Source organism: Odocoileus virginianus, chromosome 24, assembly GCF_023699985.2.
Source record: "Odocoileus virginianus isolate 20LAN1187 ecotype Illinois chromosome 24, Ovbor_1.2, whole genome shotgun sequence".
NCBI classification, from domain to species: Eukaryota; Metazoa; Chordata; class Mammalia; order Artiodactyla; family Cervidae; genus Odocoileus; species Odocoileus virginianus.
Window position 1 is genome coordinate 31239531 of NC_069697.1, and position 18508 is coordinate 31258038.

The 18508-nt window shown below is 40.1% G+C and overlaps 1 protein-coding gene across 2 annotated transcripts; it reads left to right on the top strand.

Annotated features, from left to right (window-relative positions):
* Nucleotides 1-423: 423 nt before the first annotated feature.
* On the top strand, nucleotides 424-14852 carry SLC38A2 (solute carrier family 38 member 2). 2 transcript variants are annotated; one of them, XM_020873108.2, is made up of 16 exons: nucleotides 424-751; nucleotides 1879-2076; nucleotides 2363-2444; nucleotides 2593-2708; nucleotides 5607-5680; nucleotides 5770-5862; nucleotides 5994-6075; nucleotides 7454-7536; nucleotides 7941-7999; nucleotides 8091-8249; nucleotides 8655-8734; nucleotides 8849-8949; nucleotides 9536-9660; nucleotides 10016-10160; nucleotides 10271-10368; nucleotides 11854-14852. In XM_020873108.2, exons 2-16 carry the CDS (start codon nucleotides 1961-1963, stop codon nucleotides 11950-11952), a joined length of 1512 nt encoding a protein of 503 aa, XP_020728767.1. In that variant the 5' UTR covers nucleotides 424-751; nucleotides 1879-1960; the 3' UTR covers nucleotides 11953-14852. The 2 variants fall into 2 exon arrangements, with proteins under 2 accessions (XP_020728767.1, XP_070310628.1); XM_070454527.1 differs by lacking the exons at nucleotides 424-751; nucleotides 2593-2708 and having other exon boundaries at nucleotides 1986-2076.
* The last annotated feature ends 3656 nt before the right edge of the window (nucleotides 14853-18508 follow it).

The window sequence follows — 18508 nt, forward strand, 5'->3', positions numbered from 1 at the left end:
CCTGTAAATCATAAAAATAACATGCAGAAAAGCATTGGATGGGCGGGATGTGTCCCCAAAGAGCCTAGAGGAGAAAAGAAAGCCTTCTGGTCACTCGGACACGAGCATATTTGAAGAAGGTTCCTGAAAGACCAACCGCATCTCTTGGGCACCCGTCTGGGCTGAAAGGGAGAGACAGAGGAAAGCACCGGCGAGGGGAGGCGGGGGTCTTTCAGGCTGACCAGAGTCGGTAGAGTGGAGTTAGCCTGGAAGGAGCTGGGGAGGAAGCAGGCGGGGCTCGGCTGCCCGATTCAGCCGCCCCGGAGGGGCGCGGGGGGAGCAGGGGCAGGGGGCAAGGGGCGGGGCCTCGCGGGCCCAGGCGGTCCGGGGGCGGAGCCCAGGTGGTGTTGATATACAAAAAGCAGGCTCCCGAAGACTGGGGCCCCGCCCATTGACGCGTCCTCCCGCTAAAACCCGCCGCTCGCCCGGCTGCTCCAGAGCCGCGCGTCGCTGCCGTTCCGGAGCGCTTTTCTCGCACCGCCGCCAGCAGCCGGACCACGCGCTCCGCACACTCGCGCCTTTCCCTTCAGACGGCGGACGCCGGTCGACTGGGGCGGCAACTTGCTATTTCCTTGTTTAATTAAAATTCTTTTCCTGCTTCTTGTTGGGTTTTTCGTTTTCTTGTTTTTCTTTATGATTTTTGTTGACTGAGAAAAACTCACCGAAGTCGTCTGCGTGTTGTTTCCGGGATACAGGAGCCCAGACCACCAAGGTAACGCGCGGGGGCGTCTGTGTAAAAGGCGCGGGGGCCGGGCGGGAGTGGGGGAGGGGCCGCGGCGGGAAGGCAGCTGTGGGTGTCGTTTCTTCCCGGGGAGGGCGTTTTCGGTTTGTGGGCCAGTCTTCTATCCCGGCCTGCATCTGGGGTCACTGTCCTCTTAAGGGCGGGGGAGGGGCGCGGCCCGGGGGCCATGTGCCCGCCCAGATCGGAGCTGCATCTTCCCGTTAGGGGGAGGGGAAGTCAGCCAGGCCGGCGGTTCCACTGCGACAAGTCTGGTGACTGATTTGAGTTAATAAGAATAATTAAATCCAGGGGTCTTGGAATTTGGGGTAAGGCGGAGGTGGGTTGGGCTTTTAATGTAGCAGAGGCCACGATTGGGGAAGACGAACCGGGAACGTTTGACAATCGGCGATCGATATTGCATCAGTTTCCTTTCCGGGCATAGGAGGGGCCAGCGGGGCGAAGAGCTTGCGAGCCAAATGCCAGTGGACGGGTGTGCTCGAGGGCACGGGCTTGCGCGTGTAAACAAACCCTCGGCACTCTGCGCGCCCTCTGCTCCTCTTCTCGGGAGAAAACTCGTGTCCGCCCTAACGCCCCCTTCGAGTCTGTCTGCCGCAGAGGCATTTCCCCATCTGGGGGCTCCAGGCGTGAAAGGAACGGATTACGCGACATTGCTATTGTAAATGCTGGAAACAGGGAGCTGTGTGCCTGGGCTACAAGGCATGCACACCTAGCCAAATATCTGGGTGGGATGTGTGCCTTGCGTGCCTGTGCATGACCAAGGAGGCTGCGGGAAAAGCGAAGCAGAGCTCCCCCACGCCCCTTTCGTAAAACTTGGGCTAATAGAGAGAGCAAAACGTTAAATTGCGCGGGAGAGGAGCCTTAGGGTCCGGGGGGCGCGGGCCTCCGCGGCCGCAGCGTTGCGGTGGGACCATCTTTGTTCTCGGCGGCTCCGCGGTCTGTACTTTTCCGCCCCTCGGCGCGCGCCCCCGCCCCTCGCGCTCGGCTGGTACTTTTCCACTCGCCTGGCGGGGGATGAATCAGCCGCGCTGCGCCTCCCGGCGGTGTCACGTGACCAGGGCGGGCTCTGCAGTCCTGACGCGCCGCCTCTACCTTCACAGGCAGCCGCGCGGGCTCGTGCGTCTCCAAGGACAAAAGGAACCCAGCACTACCGTCAGCGCCCGATTCCTCCCGCTGCCCAACATGAAGAAAGCTGAAATGGGAAGGTTCAGTATTTCCCCAGATGAGGACAGCAGCAGCTATAGTTCCAACAGCGACTTCAACTACTCCTACCCCACCAAACAAGCTGCTCTGAAAAGGTGGGAGATGTGTGCGTTTTTAAAAACGGCTTGTGTGCATCGGAAGTTCTTTACGTAGGATTCTGTTGCTTTAAATTATTGTAGCATTTGGAGAGAGCGTGTAATCTCTGGAAGATTACCTGGTGGTTGTGTGGGAATACGCCTTCAGGTGGTGTGAAAGTGGACTACTACTTAATATGCATTTAAATTAAAATGTGTGACAGCTAAACGCGGGGGCGTTTTGTGTTGAAGCATTCCTTTGTGTATTTCAACCAATTTAGGATTTTTTTGTTTTCCTTTTTTGTAGCCATTATGCAGATGTGGATCCTGAAAACCAGAACTTTTTACTTGAATCGAATGTGGGGAAGAAGAAGTATGAAACTGACTTTGTAAGTTAAAAATAATCGTTTGTGTTTCTGTGGCTTTATGGAGTAAAAGAATAGTTTTATTTTTAGATTTCAAGTCTAACTTGCCCAAAGCTGGTTTTCTCCATTTAATTATTGTTATATGTTTGGTTATCCTTTTCCCTCTATGTAGCATCCAGGTACTACTTCCTTTGGAATGTCAGTATTTAATCTGAGCAATGCGATTGTGGGCAGTGGAATCCTTGGGCTTTCTTATGCCATGGCTAATACTGGAATTGCTCTTTTTATGTAAGTATGTGTAAGTAGTGAGTCTGCCACGCAGGGCAGTTAATATGATGATGCAGCATATATTTTGGCTCCAGAGACTGAATTTACAGTTGCAGTATTTGACTTAATCATTTGCTTAAAATTTAAAATGTGAGAAATCCAAAAATCTCTTTATTCTGCCACATAACTGCATGATATCAAAAAAGTCAATTAGGTAGGAAAAATTAAGACAACTCTTAAAAACTAATAATCCAAAAAGTTTTTGAGTCGAAGGGAATAAAGTTGAATAGGGATTGGATATTTATAAAGAACTGTGGATGGATCCAGGGTAAAATTTTTACTCTGGCAAACTCTGAAGCAAGAAATATTTTAAAAGCATGATACTTTCAATTCCATTTCGTAAATTGACAGTCTTCCCAAGGATCTGTGGCCTATAATGTACATAAGGAAAACAACTTTTTTTTTTTTAATATATAGGGTGTGGTGGTATTTGTCTAACCTAGAACATGTTTCAGAAAAGTGACTCACAATTTTCTGGACACCGAAAAACAACCATATGTGATATATTTTTTTTGTTTGTTTGGTCTCAATTTTGGGGTTTTTTTTTTTTTTTTTTTTTTAATCCATGTCTGTGTGATTACCACAACAAAATATGAATACTTTAAAATATACCTGCTTAGAATTGCTTTGTTTTTTTCCTTAGTTGTATAGTTAGAATTAGTTACTTCCGTGCTTCCCCATGTGAATACCTAGAATGGGATTTCGGAGCAGGAGAAGACTTTCAAACAGTGGTTTTTAACCATTTTGGGGTCACTGACTCTTGGAGAATATAAAACTATGGACCTTATTTCCAGGAAAAAAGCATAAAAGAAAAATACCTGTGATTTTGAGTATATGTTTTCAGCGATGTTTGTATCATAGCTACTAAGATTGGGCTACAGTGGACTCCCGGCTAAGGCACTTTATTTTTGGAGTGATTTACTGTGCAGACGAAGAAACCACATATACACATAGCATGGAATTCTCTCTTTGCTACAGTCATATTTTAGTTAGCTGGCTGGTGCCTTCTACTTATTTTTTCTACCAGAAGAAAATGTTCCTGAAAAGAAAAGCAAACCTTTGCAAAACTCCGCTTTGTGGTGAAATTCCACATGTGTTAAGTGTGGCTTTGAGCACTGGAAGCTAGGATTCACTCAACTTGCTTCATGAGCCATGAGGCTTTTAGAGGTATAAGACCAAGAGCCAGGAATTTGCATAGAAAGAACCCTAGAGTTTTCAAGGTTTTTAGTGGGGTACTTGAATGGCATCATTGTTAAATATTTGAAACTCTTCCTAACTCTTCATGTAAAAATCAGAGGCAATCTTTAAATGTTTCCAGTGTGGTTGTGGTGCAGAATTTAACATGAGGTAAAATGCTACCTTTGTTTCATAAGAGAACTCGGAATTCTGATATGTTACCCTTGCACTTTTGAAATTATTTATACTTTAATAGTGTTTGCATATTTGATTATTTAATAAATGGCTGAATAATATCACAGATGCTAAAGTGAGTTTTAAATCCATCACTGTTTGACATGGTATGTGTAGCGGTATAAAGGTAAATGGTCCAAAAACCTCATGGCTTGCCCTCGTCTGGTTAAACACCTCTGTAGCTTACCCTGTAAAGTCTTAGACCCAGTCTTGAGATTGAAAGTGACCTCAAAGGTCGTGGAGTCTGTTCACTCCTCATTGCCTTCTCTGTGTAGAGGAGGGACTGAGTCTGTTAGCACCCTTTGGACAGTTTTGATGAAGCCATGCTTTGTGCAGTTGGCAATGAGGCCGATGGTTCATTGCCACTGCAGGTCAGACGCTGTGAAACCTCCGGCGTTAGAACGGCCGCTGAAGGCCGCCACCTGTGTGTCACTGACAGACGTCTGTTTCTCTGCCAGACCTGATACGGTGCTTCATTCAGTTGCCATTTCAGAATTTGGAGAATGTGACTGTCATCTTGTTTGCAGAGTTTTCTATGAGTTTCCCTGATTTTGATTTTTTGTTGTTGTTGGCTCATTTTAAGAAAAAGAAATTTGTTTTTCTTGGCTTGCCTGGTGGGGAGGAAAGGAAAGCTGGAATGAGAAAGTGTGCCCTAAAGGAAAACTTAGTGACTGAGTAGAGAACCTTTAGTGCTTCTCTATTCTTTTTTTTTTCTCCTGTTCCATCCAAGTGAAACGACTGAAGGAGGAGACAGCCCAATCTCACTGATAGATTGCTTGTTCTCACACAGACATTGTTTAACTTTGTGGCAATGCTGGGCTTGTCTTCCATACCATGGGGCGCAATATAATATATCGTCAGAGTAGTTATTCCTCTGATGTGTGTTGATGACACCCATCAATTTTACAAATAACGGATGATAGTTTTTTGTAAAGCTGTCCCTGACACTTAGCATGTATCATCCCTCCTTCCTTTGTAGAGTCCCATTCCTTTGCTTACCTATATGGTTCAAAGGGACTCCAGACCTTTCCTGAACTTGTCTCAATTGAATTTCCCAAGTAACTGGCAAGTGCTAGAACTGTTTTATAGGTATAGGAACACAGAGAAGTAGCAAGTACATAGCTAATTACCATGGTACCAGAATCAAAATATAAGGCTTATAACTCTACCACTGGAAAGTCAGCACCTTTGGTTCAGTGGGTGAACCCTGTTCATAACCAGTACTTATAGAGCTATTACCTAAGACATGATGCAGTCATGTTTAGAGCCAGGTAAGAGAGCTTGTTGACATTCTAACCAGAAGAGTGAACACACATCATTGGGGTCATTCTAACACACAAAATATTAAGACAAGTTTTGTATTTAATGTTTAAATAAAGTCAAAACGAATTGTCTTTTAAGTATAGACATGCTTATGTATAACCCTATACCTTTTTCTTCTCTCATCAGAATTCTGTTGACATTTGTGTCAATATTTTCCCTGTATTCTGTTCATCTCCTTTTGAAGACTGCCAATGAAGGAGGTATGGTAGCACTCTATATTTCTAAAACAATTATGCCTATCATGATTTTCTTTCTCTTCCTTCATGCGTCTGTGTTCTTTAAATTATAGGATCTTTATTATATGAACAGCTGGGACATAAAGCATTTGGAATGGTTGGGAAGCTCACAGCATCTGGATCCATTACAATGCAGAATATTGGAGGTAAGAGTTTTTTAAAAGACGATTTGGGTATAGTTTTTTGCTCTTTATGTAGCAGAGAGTGGTGACAGGCTACTTTTGGTGTCACATGCAACATTTTGCACTTGTAATGGTATAATTTTGTTTTCCTCCAGCTATGTCAAGCTACCTCTTCATAGTGAAATATGAGTTACCTTTGGTGATCCAGGCATTAATGAACATTGAAGATACAAATGGGTAGGTGCTAAGTAAGGTTACTCATAAGAAACAATTGCAGTCTAAAATGGTTAGATATATTTTATCAAAGTTGGATACAAAATGATTATCAGTAAATTTTTTTTTTGTGAATATTCCTGTTGAAACTGACCAAGAAGTCCCCCAGAAACTGATTTGAACTTCGTGAAGGAAAGGCCAAGATAGTAGCTAGATAGTTAACTGAATAACAGATTTCGAATTTATGTATGAAAACAGGTTTTCTGAAACTGCTTACCTTTTCTCCTTACTGTCCCCAGAAGATAACAGTTGAATAACTTATACCCAACCTAAGTTAGCACTGACATTTTGAATTACATTAAAAATCAACCCCTGTCTGATTTTTGTGAATTGGAAAACCTTTTGAAAATGCAGAATACCAGAAAATCCATGGCCATGCTGTAGAAGCCTTGTCCTTCCAACAGAGTTACTCATCCGAGCAAACTAACAGGTTTTTATCTAAAGTAAACATGAGGAGGGATAATGTACTTCCCTGCTTACATGCAGCTCATTATCTCAAAACAGAAAAGTGTGGTTATCTCTGCGGCATTTGAAACCTAATAAGCTGGTCTTTAAATACAAGTTTTCTGTGGGGGGTCTTTATTGCTAAAGTAAGCAGTTAGAATTGACAGGCAATTGAAATTTGAAAATAAGTGATTTAAAGCAAGGGTAGTTGATTACCTAAAAAGGAAAAGGCATTGCTAAAACTTTTAGAGAGGTGCATAACATTTTCTCTGAGTTCAGAAGGGATCTTGGAGTCAAGGTGGGTCAGGGTGTCACAACATACTCTTGACAACCTGCAATAAGCTCTTGTTTGGAGGGGACTGGGTTTTGTTATTTGTTTTTTGCCTGTGTATTTTGTCGAACTGTGAAAAAATTTCCTTGTTGAAATGTTTAGTAAGTACATTTGCTAACAAATGTCTGATAGAAACTTGTTTTATAATTTCCTTGTTTCCAGCATTAAAAAAATGTGAGCTAAAGCTATGACGAAGTTGGTGTACAATTTTCTAAAAATGCTTAAAGATAAGATTAACTGGCTTAACAATGCTGCTTTGTTCCCTACGTTAGTATCAAGCCTTTAAGAAGCATTTTATGTTATGAAGCAGCTGGCAGCCTTCCCAGAGCAAACAATGGGACAAAAGTTATACTGTTTCAGACCCCATTTCTAACCTGAGTGAATATTCACTGTGCACGCTAAGTTAGAAATCTGTTCCTGTGTATGTGGGCTTTTGGAATAAGTGATAACTCTTTCCAACCTCTCTCTCTTTTTTAAGTATAAAACGAGTCCTGTGAGAGGAAATATATGTTATTCTGAGGATATTTATGACTGGTTGTGACCTTATTTTTCTTTTCTTTCTTTCAGATTGTGGTATCTGAACGGTGACTATCTGGTTCTGCTGGTGTCACTGGTGCTCATTCTCCCCTTGTCACTGCTGAGGAATTTAGGTGAGCAAACCTATCTCTAAAGAGAATTGAAATGAGCCTCACCAACTAGTTGGCTTTCTCTTAATAGAAATGAATGAGAGCTGAATATAAAAAACCCCAAAAACATACCATTGAGAATCGCAGCGTTTGTAACTTGCCTGTCTTCCAAAAATTCTAGCAGAATGGTTACCAAAAGGCCCAAGTACTTGGTTGACATTTAGAACATTTTGTGCTTTATAAAAAATGCAAAAGGGATAGTTGTTACCAATTTAGTGTTTAACAAATATTTTAAAGTAATTCTACATCTTATTGTATAAAAATTAGAAATTTCATGTGTCCACACTGCAGTTTTGCAAACAGAATTGAGTCGTCTTTGCCCTAAACCTGTTTTAGGAAATGAATCCCATGTTTTTTCCTCCTTATAGGATATTTGGGATACACCAGTGGTCTTTCCTTGCTGTGTATGATGTTCTTTCTGATTGTGGTAGGTATAATTTTTCTTTAAAGCTCGAGATTGTTTTTCTAAGCCCTGTCACATTATTCATTCTAACAAATGCAAAATAATATATTTTCAGGTGATTTGCAAGAAATTTCAGATTCCTTGTCCTGCGGAAATTGCTTTTCTAGTTAATGAGACAGTAAACGGCAGCTTAGCACAGCCAGCAGCTTTTGTGGGTTTTAATAGGACTGAAAGTGATTCTTGCCAACCACGTTATTTTATCTTCAACTCACAGGTAACTATAATCATTTTGTTTTCAAAGAAAAATTTTAGGGAAGAAAACAGAGAAGATAAGCCACTGGAAGTTTTAACACTCCCAAGGTAAAGGGAGATGAGGTAATAGCTTCCTCTTTAGGAAACATGGTTATTAGCTCATTATTGAGGACTGAGAAGAAAGTGTTGGTTTGTATCTTAAAGCAGATTGAAAGATGAAAAGATCATCTTGTCTCAGTAACTGCCACATTTGGAAGTGAGAATGTTCATCACACCTAGTGAACAAATTAGAAGAGCTAATTAGGCAAGAAAACATTTTAAGCCTTGATTTCTAAGATTAATGAGTATAAAATGTAAGTGGCAAGAACTGTGATATCACATGAGTTGTACATCAGGATGTTAAGAAGGTTTTTACTTTTTTTTGCAGACTGTCTATGCTGTGCCAATTCTGACCTTCTCATTTGTCTGTCATCCTGCTATTCTTCCTATTTATGAAGAGCTTAAAGGGTGAGCACTTTAGCAACTTTTATATAAATTAATCAGAAAAGCTGGAAAAATAATAGATTACTGCTATAACTACTGCTATAATATGTATGTGTGTTTTCCTTTGAATTTGCACAGCCGCAGCCGTAGAAGAATGATGAATGTGTCCAAGATTTCCTTTTTCGCTATGTTTCTCATGTACCTGCTTGCTGCCCTCTTTGGATACCTGACATTTTACGGTAAATAATGTCTAGTTTACAAAAAAAGGACACTTAAGAAATGAAGTTCATACTTTGTATGTTATAGTTCTGTCACTTTAAAAGCTCACTCTGTTTTGAGTATATTTCATATTTGTGATGAGCAGTTGAACCTAGAGTTTAGAATTTCCTGTAGTGTATATTGAATCAGTAATTTCTAGAGTGCAGGCTCCAAAATCCACCGTTAGCCATATGATGGCATTTTTATATGTGATGTGCTTGCATCTAGGTTCATCCTGACTCTCCTCTCCCATTCCCTTCAGATTATACAACACACACGCAGACTGTAAGCCAAACCATGGGATTTAGCTATTTAGCTCTTGTTGTTTTTAATGGGGGTCATGTGGCTAAATCTCTCCTAGGTATTTAGAAAAATTTTCCTTCAATGTTATTTTAATTGCATTAACCCTAATTCCAAATTAATCTTATTAGCCTCTTAGTTTATAGTCGTTTTGTGAGTAGCTAATAACTTTGGTGCAGATAATAGCTGTAAGTTAGATTTTCTAACTAATCTCCAGAGAGAACAGCACACATCAAGCATTTTTTCTTTTTTTGTCTTTCTCTGTAGAACACGTTGAGTCAGAATTGCTTCATACCTACTCTTCTGTCATGGAGACTGATATTCTGCTTCTCATTGTCCGTTTGGCTGTGTTGGTGGCTGTCACCCTGACAGTACCAGTAGTTATTTTCCCAGTAAGTGATCACCTGCTCTCTTTTCCGTAGGAAGGGGTTGTTAGACATGAAGATTTGTGAGATTTTCATGTTCCATGAGAAGGAAAACACTACTACAGCAATGTCAAGGGTTTTGTGGTTTTGAAAGGTGTTTTTTTTTTTTAATGTTTTGTCCATCTTTAAAATACATCTTGGGATCTTTTCCCCATAATTCAGGATATAATGATCTTCCTGATGCTTAGATATTTAGGAAAAGAGTAGAGGAGGGTATTTAAACAGTATTTAAATAGCTACTCATTTATGTATATTTCCTGTTGTTTGTCGCTCTTTTTCATTGATTAAAGCTGCAATTTTTATTTCTATTTATTTTTTGCAGATCCGGAGTTCCATAACTCATTTGCTGTGTGCATCGAAGGAGTTCAGTTGGTGGCGTCATAGTGTCATTACAGTGTCTATCTTGGTGTTTACCAATTTGCTTGTCATCTTTGTACCAAATATTAGGGATATCTTTGGTTTCATTGGTAAGTTTTAGGAAGTAACAAAGTTGATTGAAATATCAGTTTTACAGTTAAAAAAGGAATAACAAGTGATTCATTGAATTCTTAAGAAATAGTCAATACTGTTTTTACAGGTGCATCTGCCGCTGCTATGTTGATTTTTATTCTTCCATCTGCGTTCTATATCAAGTTAGTGAAGAAAGAATCTATGAAGTCTGTACAAAAGATTGGGGTGAGTGAGAGTTTATGACCAGAATAAGAATAATAATAATCTAATGCCAGAAGTTCCTCAACTGATTGTAATTTTAGTCTCTTAAATGTCATTTATTGTAGTTTCATTTTAAGTTTCTGATAAATATACCTATAACTGTGTACTTCACAGATGGAGGAATGGGGGAGGAGGGGAGGTGAGAGATGGTTTGCCTTCTGATATGTATTTTTTTTTTTTGATATGTATTCTTGAGTTTATTGCAGGAAAGTTACTAGATACTTTAGAAACAGGAATAGAGGTTAAAAGTAACTTTGACCACCTACTGTGTGGCAGGCACTTAAATGGGCCTGGAGTGTTTAAAAAAGGAGAAAAATGGCATATTTAGTCAAATGAGACCATTTTCAAAGCAAAGCTCAAGTGGGGTCGGGATTATTACACTATAAAGTATAATTATAACAACTGATTTTACAAAGATTATGATATGTTAACCACAAATGATCTTGGTGGGGATACTTAGAAGAAAGACTGCATTTCAGTCCTTTTTCTCCACTACTGTTGTCTGACTGAAGTACTAGAAATGCTTATGTACCAACAACTGTTATTTTGTTTTACTGGTGCAGTAATTGAAGAGTAGAATTAGAGTAGACCCACTCATGTCTCTTAGAAAAAGCTCCAGCTTCAGCTCAGGCTGCATCTTTAAGATAATTCAGATTTGATTTTATAAGTTAAGATTTTTCCCTTTTAAAAAATGCAAAAATATCAGTCCAGTTCTGTTCCGTGCAATAGTTTATTTAGTAAAGGAAGATTATTTACTTTTTCTTTTCGTACAAAGGAATGAGAAGGGAAAGTTTGGGAAGATTTTAAAGATACAGTAATTTAGTATTATATAGATAGCCCCTTGATCATTCAGTGGCTTCCCTTGCGGCTCAGATCATAAAGAGTCTTCCTGTAATGCAGGAGACCTGGGTTCAATCCCTGGGTCAGGATCTTCCTGGAGAAGGAAATGGCAACCCACTCCAGTATTCTTGCCTGGAAAATCCCATGGACGGAGGAGCCTGGAAGGCTACAGTCTATGGGGTCACAGAGTCGGACACAACTGAGCGACTTTACTTATTTACTTTGATCATTCAAGACAGTTTAGCGAGCTAAACTGTAGCTCTGTGAAGTAATATGGACACACTTAGGAATTTATTGTATGTGCTAATTCACTCAGTCCTGTTCAGCTCTTTGGGACCCATTGACTATTGCTCACCAGTGCAAATCCTGTGTCCATGGATTTCTCCAGGCAGGTGTACTGGAGTGGGTTGCCGTTTCCTACTCTAGGGGATCTTCCCAACCCAGGTATCAAACCCACATCTCTTGTCTCCTGCATTGGCAGGCGGGTTCTTTACCACTAGCGCCACCTGGGAGGCCCTTTAGAAATTATAAGCCCATTTTTTTAAAGTAGAAGAATATTTAGCATATATGTTTTGTTGCTTGCTGATCTGTTTTCTCTTCTCATTGCAGGCTATGTTCTTCCTGCTAAGTGGCATAGTGGTGATGACCGGAAGCATGGCCTTGATTGTGTTGGATTGGGTCCACAATGCCCCGGGAGGTGGCCATTAACTACCACCTCTAAAACTCCACAATAGTCCATTTGATGCCAGTGTTGAGTCCACAGCTCTCAACTACTATGAAATTTCACCTAATGTTTTCAGTTTCACTTCCTTTTGAAGTGCAGATTCCTCGCTGGTTCTTCTGAGTGCAGAATAAGTGAACTCTTGTTTTGTTTTGTTTTGTTCTTAAAGAAACTATTCTGTATGGTAGAAATGGATATTAACACCAAACCACGAGTCTCGGGTTATCGGAAGTGACAATTTTATTCCATTCCAGAGAATGGACGAACTCTTAACTTTAATCAAGCCACATGTTTGGCTGTGTCATTGTTTAACTTGGATATTTTATGATTTTACTTGAATGTGCCTAATGGAACCATTCGATGTGAGAAACAATTCTTTTTAATTTACAGCAAAGTATTGAAATAATCATTGAGAAAAACACTATTAATTTTTTTGTACCAAAAATATTCAAAGACCTCAGAAGCACTATTTTATTTTTTAAAAATTGCTTTTTTTGAACTTTATCCAAAAGCAATTGTCAATGAATTCCATGAAAAAAAATCATTGTTATTTAAAAACAATTACTACTAGTATTATGAAATTATTTGCCTTTTTGTAGGCATACTAAGCCAAATACTTTTTTTTATCCAAAATAATTTTTAGAGAAAATGATATAATGAAAAATTATTACTGTAATTAGGAGCATTTTCCATTCAGACTTTACCTTTAAAGGACAATTGGTTGATTGTGGCTACACCAAATCAGGTGAACTCTGTTCATCACTTTTCTTCTCTATCCCCAGATATTTTTGTTCATTTACACTCTGAAATATTTATGGCTTCAGTCTATTAGAATGGAAGATAATGCAGGTATTTCTGTGGGAAATAAAATAACTAATTTTGAGGTACCAAATAGTGCAATTGGGTAAAACAGGGTTTATTCAGTTGCATCTGCCTCCAGAGTTGGGTTGACAGCTCTGGATTTTTTTGGGCCAGCCCTTTTTTGGCATTGCTTCCAGAAGTGGAAAATGGGCATTTGATGGCTGTAGGCCGGAACTGTTCTGTCCGGAGAGCACAACTTTTCATGTGGCTCATCTGCTATGGAAGTGTGAATTACTTGACAATGTATGGTTGAGTTGTGTTCATGTTTTGTCTGCAGTAGAGGTCTAATTAATCCATAGGTTTCACCTATATTTGGTATAAGTTCTCTTCATATAGGCCACTGGGTTTCTCATGCAGTAAGCTTTTTAAAAAACTCATGTGCACTGGATTGTCATCTCATTCTTGTACAACGTAGAAGTACTTGTTTACATCCAACATATGGTTAGCTAGGGAAAACAGTGCACCCTGAGTGTAACTATTGGTCCGACTGCATGATCACCCTTCCATTTCAACCCCAGTTAGAAGTGAAAAAATTACTTGGCTTTAAGAGCACATTTATTGTACGTCATGGTGTATGGTGAATATGTTATTAAATAATGTGGTACTTTGCTCGTTAGGCATAATGTCTAAAATCTAATACACATAATTCCATTAGTGGTTGAGGGAAGCAAATAATGGAATCATCAATTGGTCACCTGACTGTAAGGTTGTTCTCTTGAACTTAACATTTTTAGTTTTAGGCAAGGGCCAGAAATGTGGCAGACATGATTTTTGTTACGCATTCTTGTATTATATGTGACTCAGTTGCAGACAAGATGTGTCTGTAGTCAGAGACCCTTGTGGAACTGAACTGGAAGACGTCCTGTAGTGCTCCATTGGGTGAAACCAATGGTCCATTTTTGTTTCTTTCTACAAAAATGAAAGTGGGGACCATCTCGAAAGGCAGTGAGAAGACGGATTCTACAGCACTGCTTTCATTCAATTGGGCTTTTGGCACTCCATTCGAATCCAGAACCTCACCTCTAGCACAGACCAAGAATTGGCACTTCTGCTTGAATTCCTGGAAAGAATCGCTGGTTTTGTATCTTAAGACTTGCCTGGGAATACCTCTACAGTTTACATCCTTTTATTTGGGAGAAAATACCAAGGCAACCAGGAAGAGATGAAAAAAAAAAATTCAATGTGGAAGGTTCCTCCAGTCCCCTGGCTATTTGAGGTTCCAAATCAACTGCCAAGGGTAAATTTCATTGCATGATTTTCTTGGAGCTATCTTTGTCTACCTGGAGGTTCCTAAACAGTGAATTCCCAGTAATGAGCAGTCTTCAGTATTAAAACCACTGTCTTGTCACCTCATTTTGCATTACTGTCTTCCGTGGATGTTTCAGTTATAACTAATGTTATTTATAGAACAGCATTAATCCATTAAAGCTAACCTATTTTTCAATATTTATGATAATCTTATGTACATACAGTGTCTGTCCATATGTATTTGTAAATAGGTTGTATATAATGTCAGGTTTGGGTCTTGGGTTGAAATGTATATATCCTTATAAGTTTCTTAACTGCATTTTGATGAATTCACATTATGTATCTATAAGAATTGTCCCAAAACTACCTGTACAGAGAGATTTCAATAAACAAATTGACAAATTGCGTAAACACTAAAAATTTAGAATACTGTTAAAATTGTATTTGCAATAAACAGACTACATGAACAACATTTTTTTCATGAAAACTTGGTGCAAGTTCAGATCTCTTAAATTTTAAATAAGGTCTAAATTTTCAAAATGTAGCTATTAAAACATGATCTAGTGTAATGAAATCAAATATGCTCTAGTGTGGTGGAAGACCTTTGAGAACCTGGATATGTGGTAAGCTTTCTGTATATAATGTAAATACATAACCCCACTGTACTGTCATAGAGGCCAACAATTCCAATAAGACTTGTTGACAAAGAGTGCTACACCGTTTCAATGAAACATTGTATGTTTTAACTGAACTAAAATAAATACATGCTTAATCCTGAGGAGCAGTGTTTTATTTAAAGCAGTGATAAGTTGTGTCTGGTGTATTTTGTAAGCACAGTAAGGTAGCATATAGTAAGGGTTCATATAGTGTTAGTGATTATCATGAAGAAAAAATGGTCATCAAAAACGTTTGTGTACCAAGTATTTGGAGGAATGGGGAAAAAATGTTAAAAAGATCTGGAGGATCAAATTTTGAACCTGCTGTTAAGTAAACAGTGCACCATAATCACCGCTGGGGAGCTTTTTTAATGTGCCACTATCTGGGGACTCCAGGTCCAAGAACTAGGATCCTGAATGGGATTCAGTTTTCTGGAGCATATGCCTATGTAGGCTGATTCCATGGGTCTGAAGGGCAGCCTGGGAATTTTTGTTTCCCCAGAAAAGTATCCAAGTGATTTCTGATGCATAAGTAAAATAAGGGGTGCTGAAACAGGCCTGGGAAGAAGTCAGGTGAGTTCAGCCCTTGTGGAATAGTTCCATTAAAGGAGAGGAAGTGCTATGGCTGGAGAGAGAGCAGACCAGCTGAAGGTTACCCTAGGGATGGACATGGAGGAAGGTTACTGACATGGTAGTTAGGTGTGGCCTGCTGGTTGGTTAAAAAAGCTTGAGGCTTAGAAAGTGAAATATCCAAAACAGGTGTGCCAGGAAGTGGTTCCAAAGACAAAGGGAACCTTATACATGCAAGACATTTATATCCAGTTACTAACATTGTGCAAGAGGGAAGGAATTATTTGTGTTTAGAAAGTACAGCAGAATTTGCAACATCTCAAGAACAAAGGACTAGCAGAGTTTCTAGTCATATGAGAAGCTTTAATGGAACACCTACTGTGTGCAAGTAACATGCTCATGGAAAGAGCCTGGGGTAATGTGTCAGACTCAGGTTTTCATAGAGTCTGTAGTTTTCAGTTACACCATTTTTAAAACAGTGAAATGATGTCATTTTTAAGAAATACTGAATTTGGGATGCCAGTTTATTGATCTGAAATTTGAAATGTATTTGGTGGGTGGGTCCCTTGAGATCAAATTTCAGCTCTACAGAGAGCCATATATTTCCAGTAAGCTTGAGAAATAGCCAAGGAACAGAAAAATCCAGAACTGTTTATCATCTTGGAAATACTCTTACCTAGAGAATTCGTTTTAGTTAAGTTTCTGACAACAAAGTAAAGAAGATCCACTTAACATAAGCAAGAATGATGGCAGAGACTTCCTGTTAAAAGACAGCTCCAGCTGTCTACTGGAGCAGTGAGTGACCTTGTTAAGAAGAACAACCTGATGGAGTCAATCTGCCAGGACTAGGAAGGAGGGGCTGTCCTGTCCTGGCTATAAAAGGAAGAGCTTGACATACCCACACCACTGCTGCTGCCAAGTCGCTTCAGTCGTGTCCAACTCTGTGCGACCACATAGATGGCAGCCCACCAGGCTCCGCCATCCCTGGGATTCTCCAGACAACAGTGGAGTGGGTTGCCATTTCCTTCCCCAATGCATGAAAGTGAAAAGTGAAAGTGAAGTCGCTCAGTTGTATCCGACTCTTCGCGACCCCATGGACTGCAGCCTTCCAGGCTCCTCCGTCCATGGGATTTTCCAGGCAAGAGTACTGGAGTGGGGTGCCATTGCCTTCTCCGGCCCACACCACTGGACCTCTAAAAACTTTTATGAGATTCATATGAAACACATTTTTATCATTTTCTAAAATAATGTTAAAATATCCATTTGGTATTTGCATTGGACTGCATCAAAATAGTAGTTTAGCTATGGAAGCATTAATAACACATCCAGCAAAAAATCTTTTGTCCCTTCATTTTGAAGTAATTGTATTTCTTGAAAAAAAAAATGGCAGTGAGCTTCTTAGAAGGAGATTGGGGGTACCTCGGAAAGTTAAAAGTTAAACAGGCTAATATGACCCACCAATCCCACTGCTGGGCATACACACCGAGGAAACCAGAATTGAAAGAGACATGTGCACCCCAGTGTTCATCGCAGCACTGTTTATAATAGCCAGGACATGGAAGCAACCTAGATGTCTATCGGCAGATGAATGGATATGAAAGCTGTGGTACATACACACAACGGAATCTTACTCAGCTATTAAAAAGAATGCATTTGAATCAGTTCTAATGAGGTAGATGAAACTGGAGCCTATTATACAGAGTGAAGTAAGCCAGAAAGAAAAACACCAATACAGTATATTAATGCATATATATGGAATTTAGAAAGATGGTAACGATGACCCTATATGTGAGACAGCAAAAGAAACAGATGTAAGGGACAGACTTTTGGACTCTGTGGGAGAAGGTGAGGGTGGAATGATTTGAGAGAATAGCACTGAAACATGTGTACTATCATATGTGAAATAGATCGCCAGTCCAGGTTGGATGCATGAGACAAGTGCTCAGGGCTGGTGCACTGGGATGATCCTGGGGGATGGGGTTGGGAGGGAGGTGGGAGGGGGTTCAGGATAGGGAACACATGTACACCCATGGCTGATTCTTATGAATGTACGGCAAAAACCACCACAATATTGTAAAGTAATTAGCCTCCAATTGAAATTTTAAAAATAGAAACTTGTAAAATAAAAGGTTTAACAGGCTAGATTTATTTTAGAGACCTCAATGACAGGTGTGCAGACTTCACTATGGGGCTCCACAGTTAGATTCAGAGCAACTTCTCCAGCCAACTTCTGGAGATAAACACTGGCTAACGGTCCTAATTTCTAGTCAGGTGGACAGGTGATATAACAGAGCCATGGCCGCAGGACCCAGCCTCATGGTTGGGAGAACAGTTTTCACAGGAAGAGTCCTGCATCCTAGGAGACACCTCAGTTCCAGACAAATTAGAATGGCTGATCTAATAAAATAGTCCAGAGACATCAATAACCAGTTTCTTTGGATTTCTTTTTTCTAGACTTCCAGGTAATACACCTGCCTTCTCTTATGACTTTGCTCTAAACTCGGTAGATTATAGCTTCCTCAAATCACATCTGCTCTGATTTCTCCCCACAAGACTTGTACGCTTCATAAAAACAGACATCTGAGTTTTCATTAATTTGCCTGCAACACAACAATGTCTAGCAAATAGTACATACATTCTGAAAACAATTGTTGAATGAATAAATATGCCTTTTGCAGCATAGTTGAGGTGAGGCTGAAAAATTTACTAAATGCTTGCCAAATAAATATAGCTAGTATCATGAAATTAAACACTTAGACTTAAAAAATAGAGTTCAGTCATCTTTAACAAGAGGTCTCCATATATACCCTACCGTATCTAAAATAGCTAGCTAGCAGGAAGCTGCTATATAATACAGGTTGCTCAGCTCCAGGCTCTGTGATGACCTAGAGGAGTGGGATGAGGGTGGGAGGGAGGGGATATATGTTTAAATATAGCTGATTCATTCTGCTGTACATCAGAAACAAAACATTGTAAAGCAACTAAATTCTGATAAAAATTAAAAAAAAAAAAAAAAAAAACGTAGAAAACAAAAACAACAGGCCTCCAATTGGAAGACTTTCTTGCCTAGCCTATGATCTGCCTCCAGGTGGCAGAAGCCATCTTTAACCTCTACAACGTGAGTCTGTGCTTGCGACATCCTTTTCCAAATCCTAGTCAAATTTGGTTGTCCCCCACATGTGGTGAGGAAAACATTAACACAGCAAGC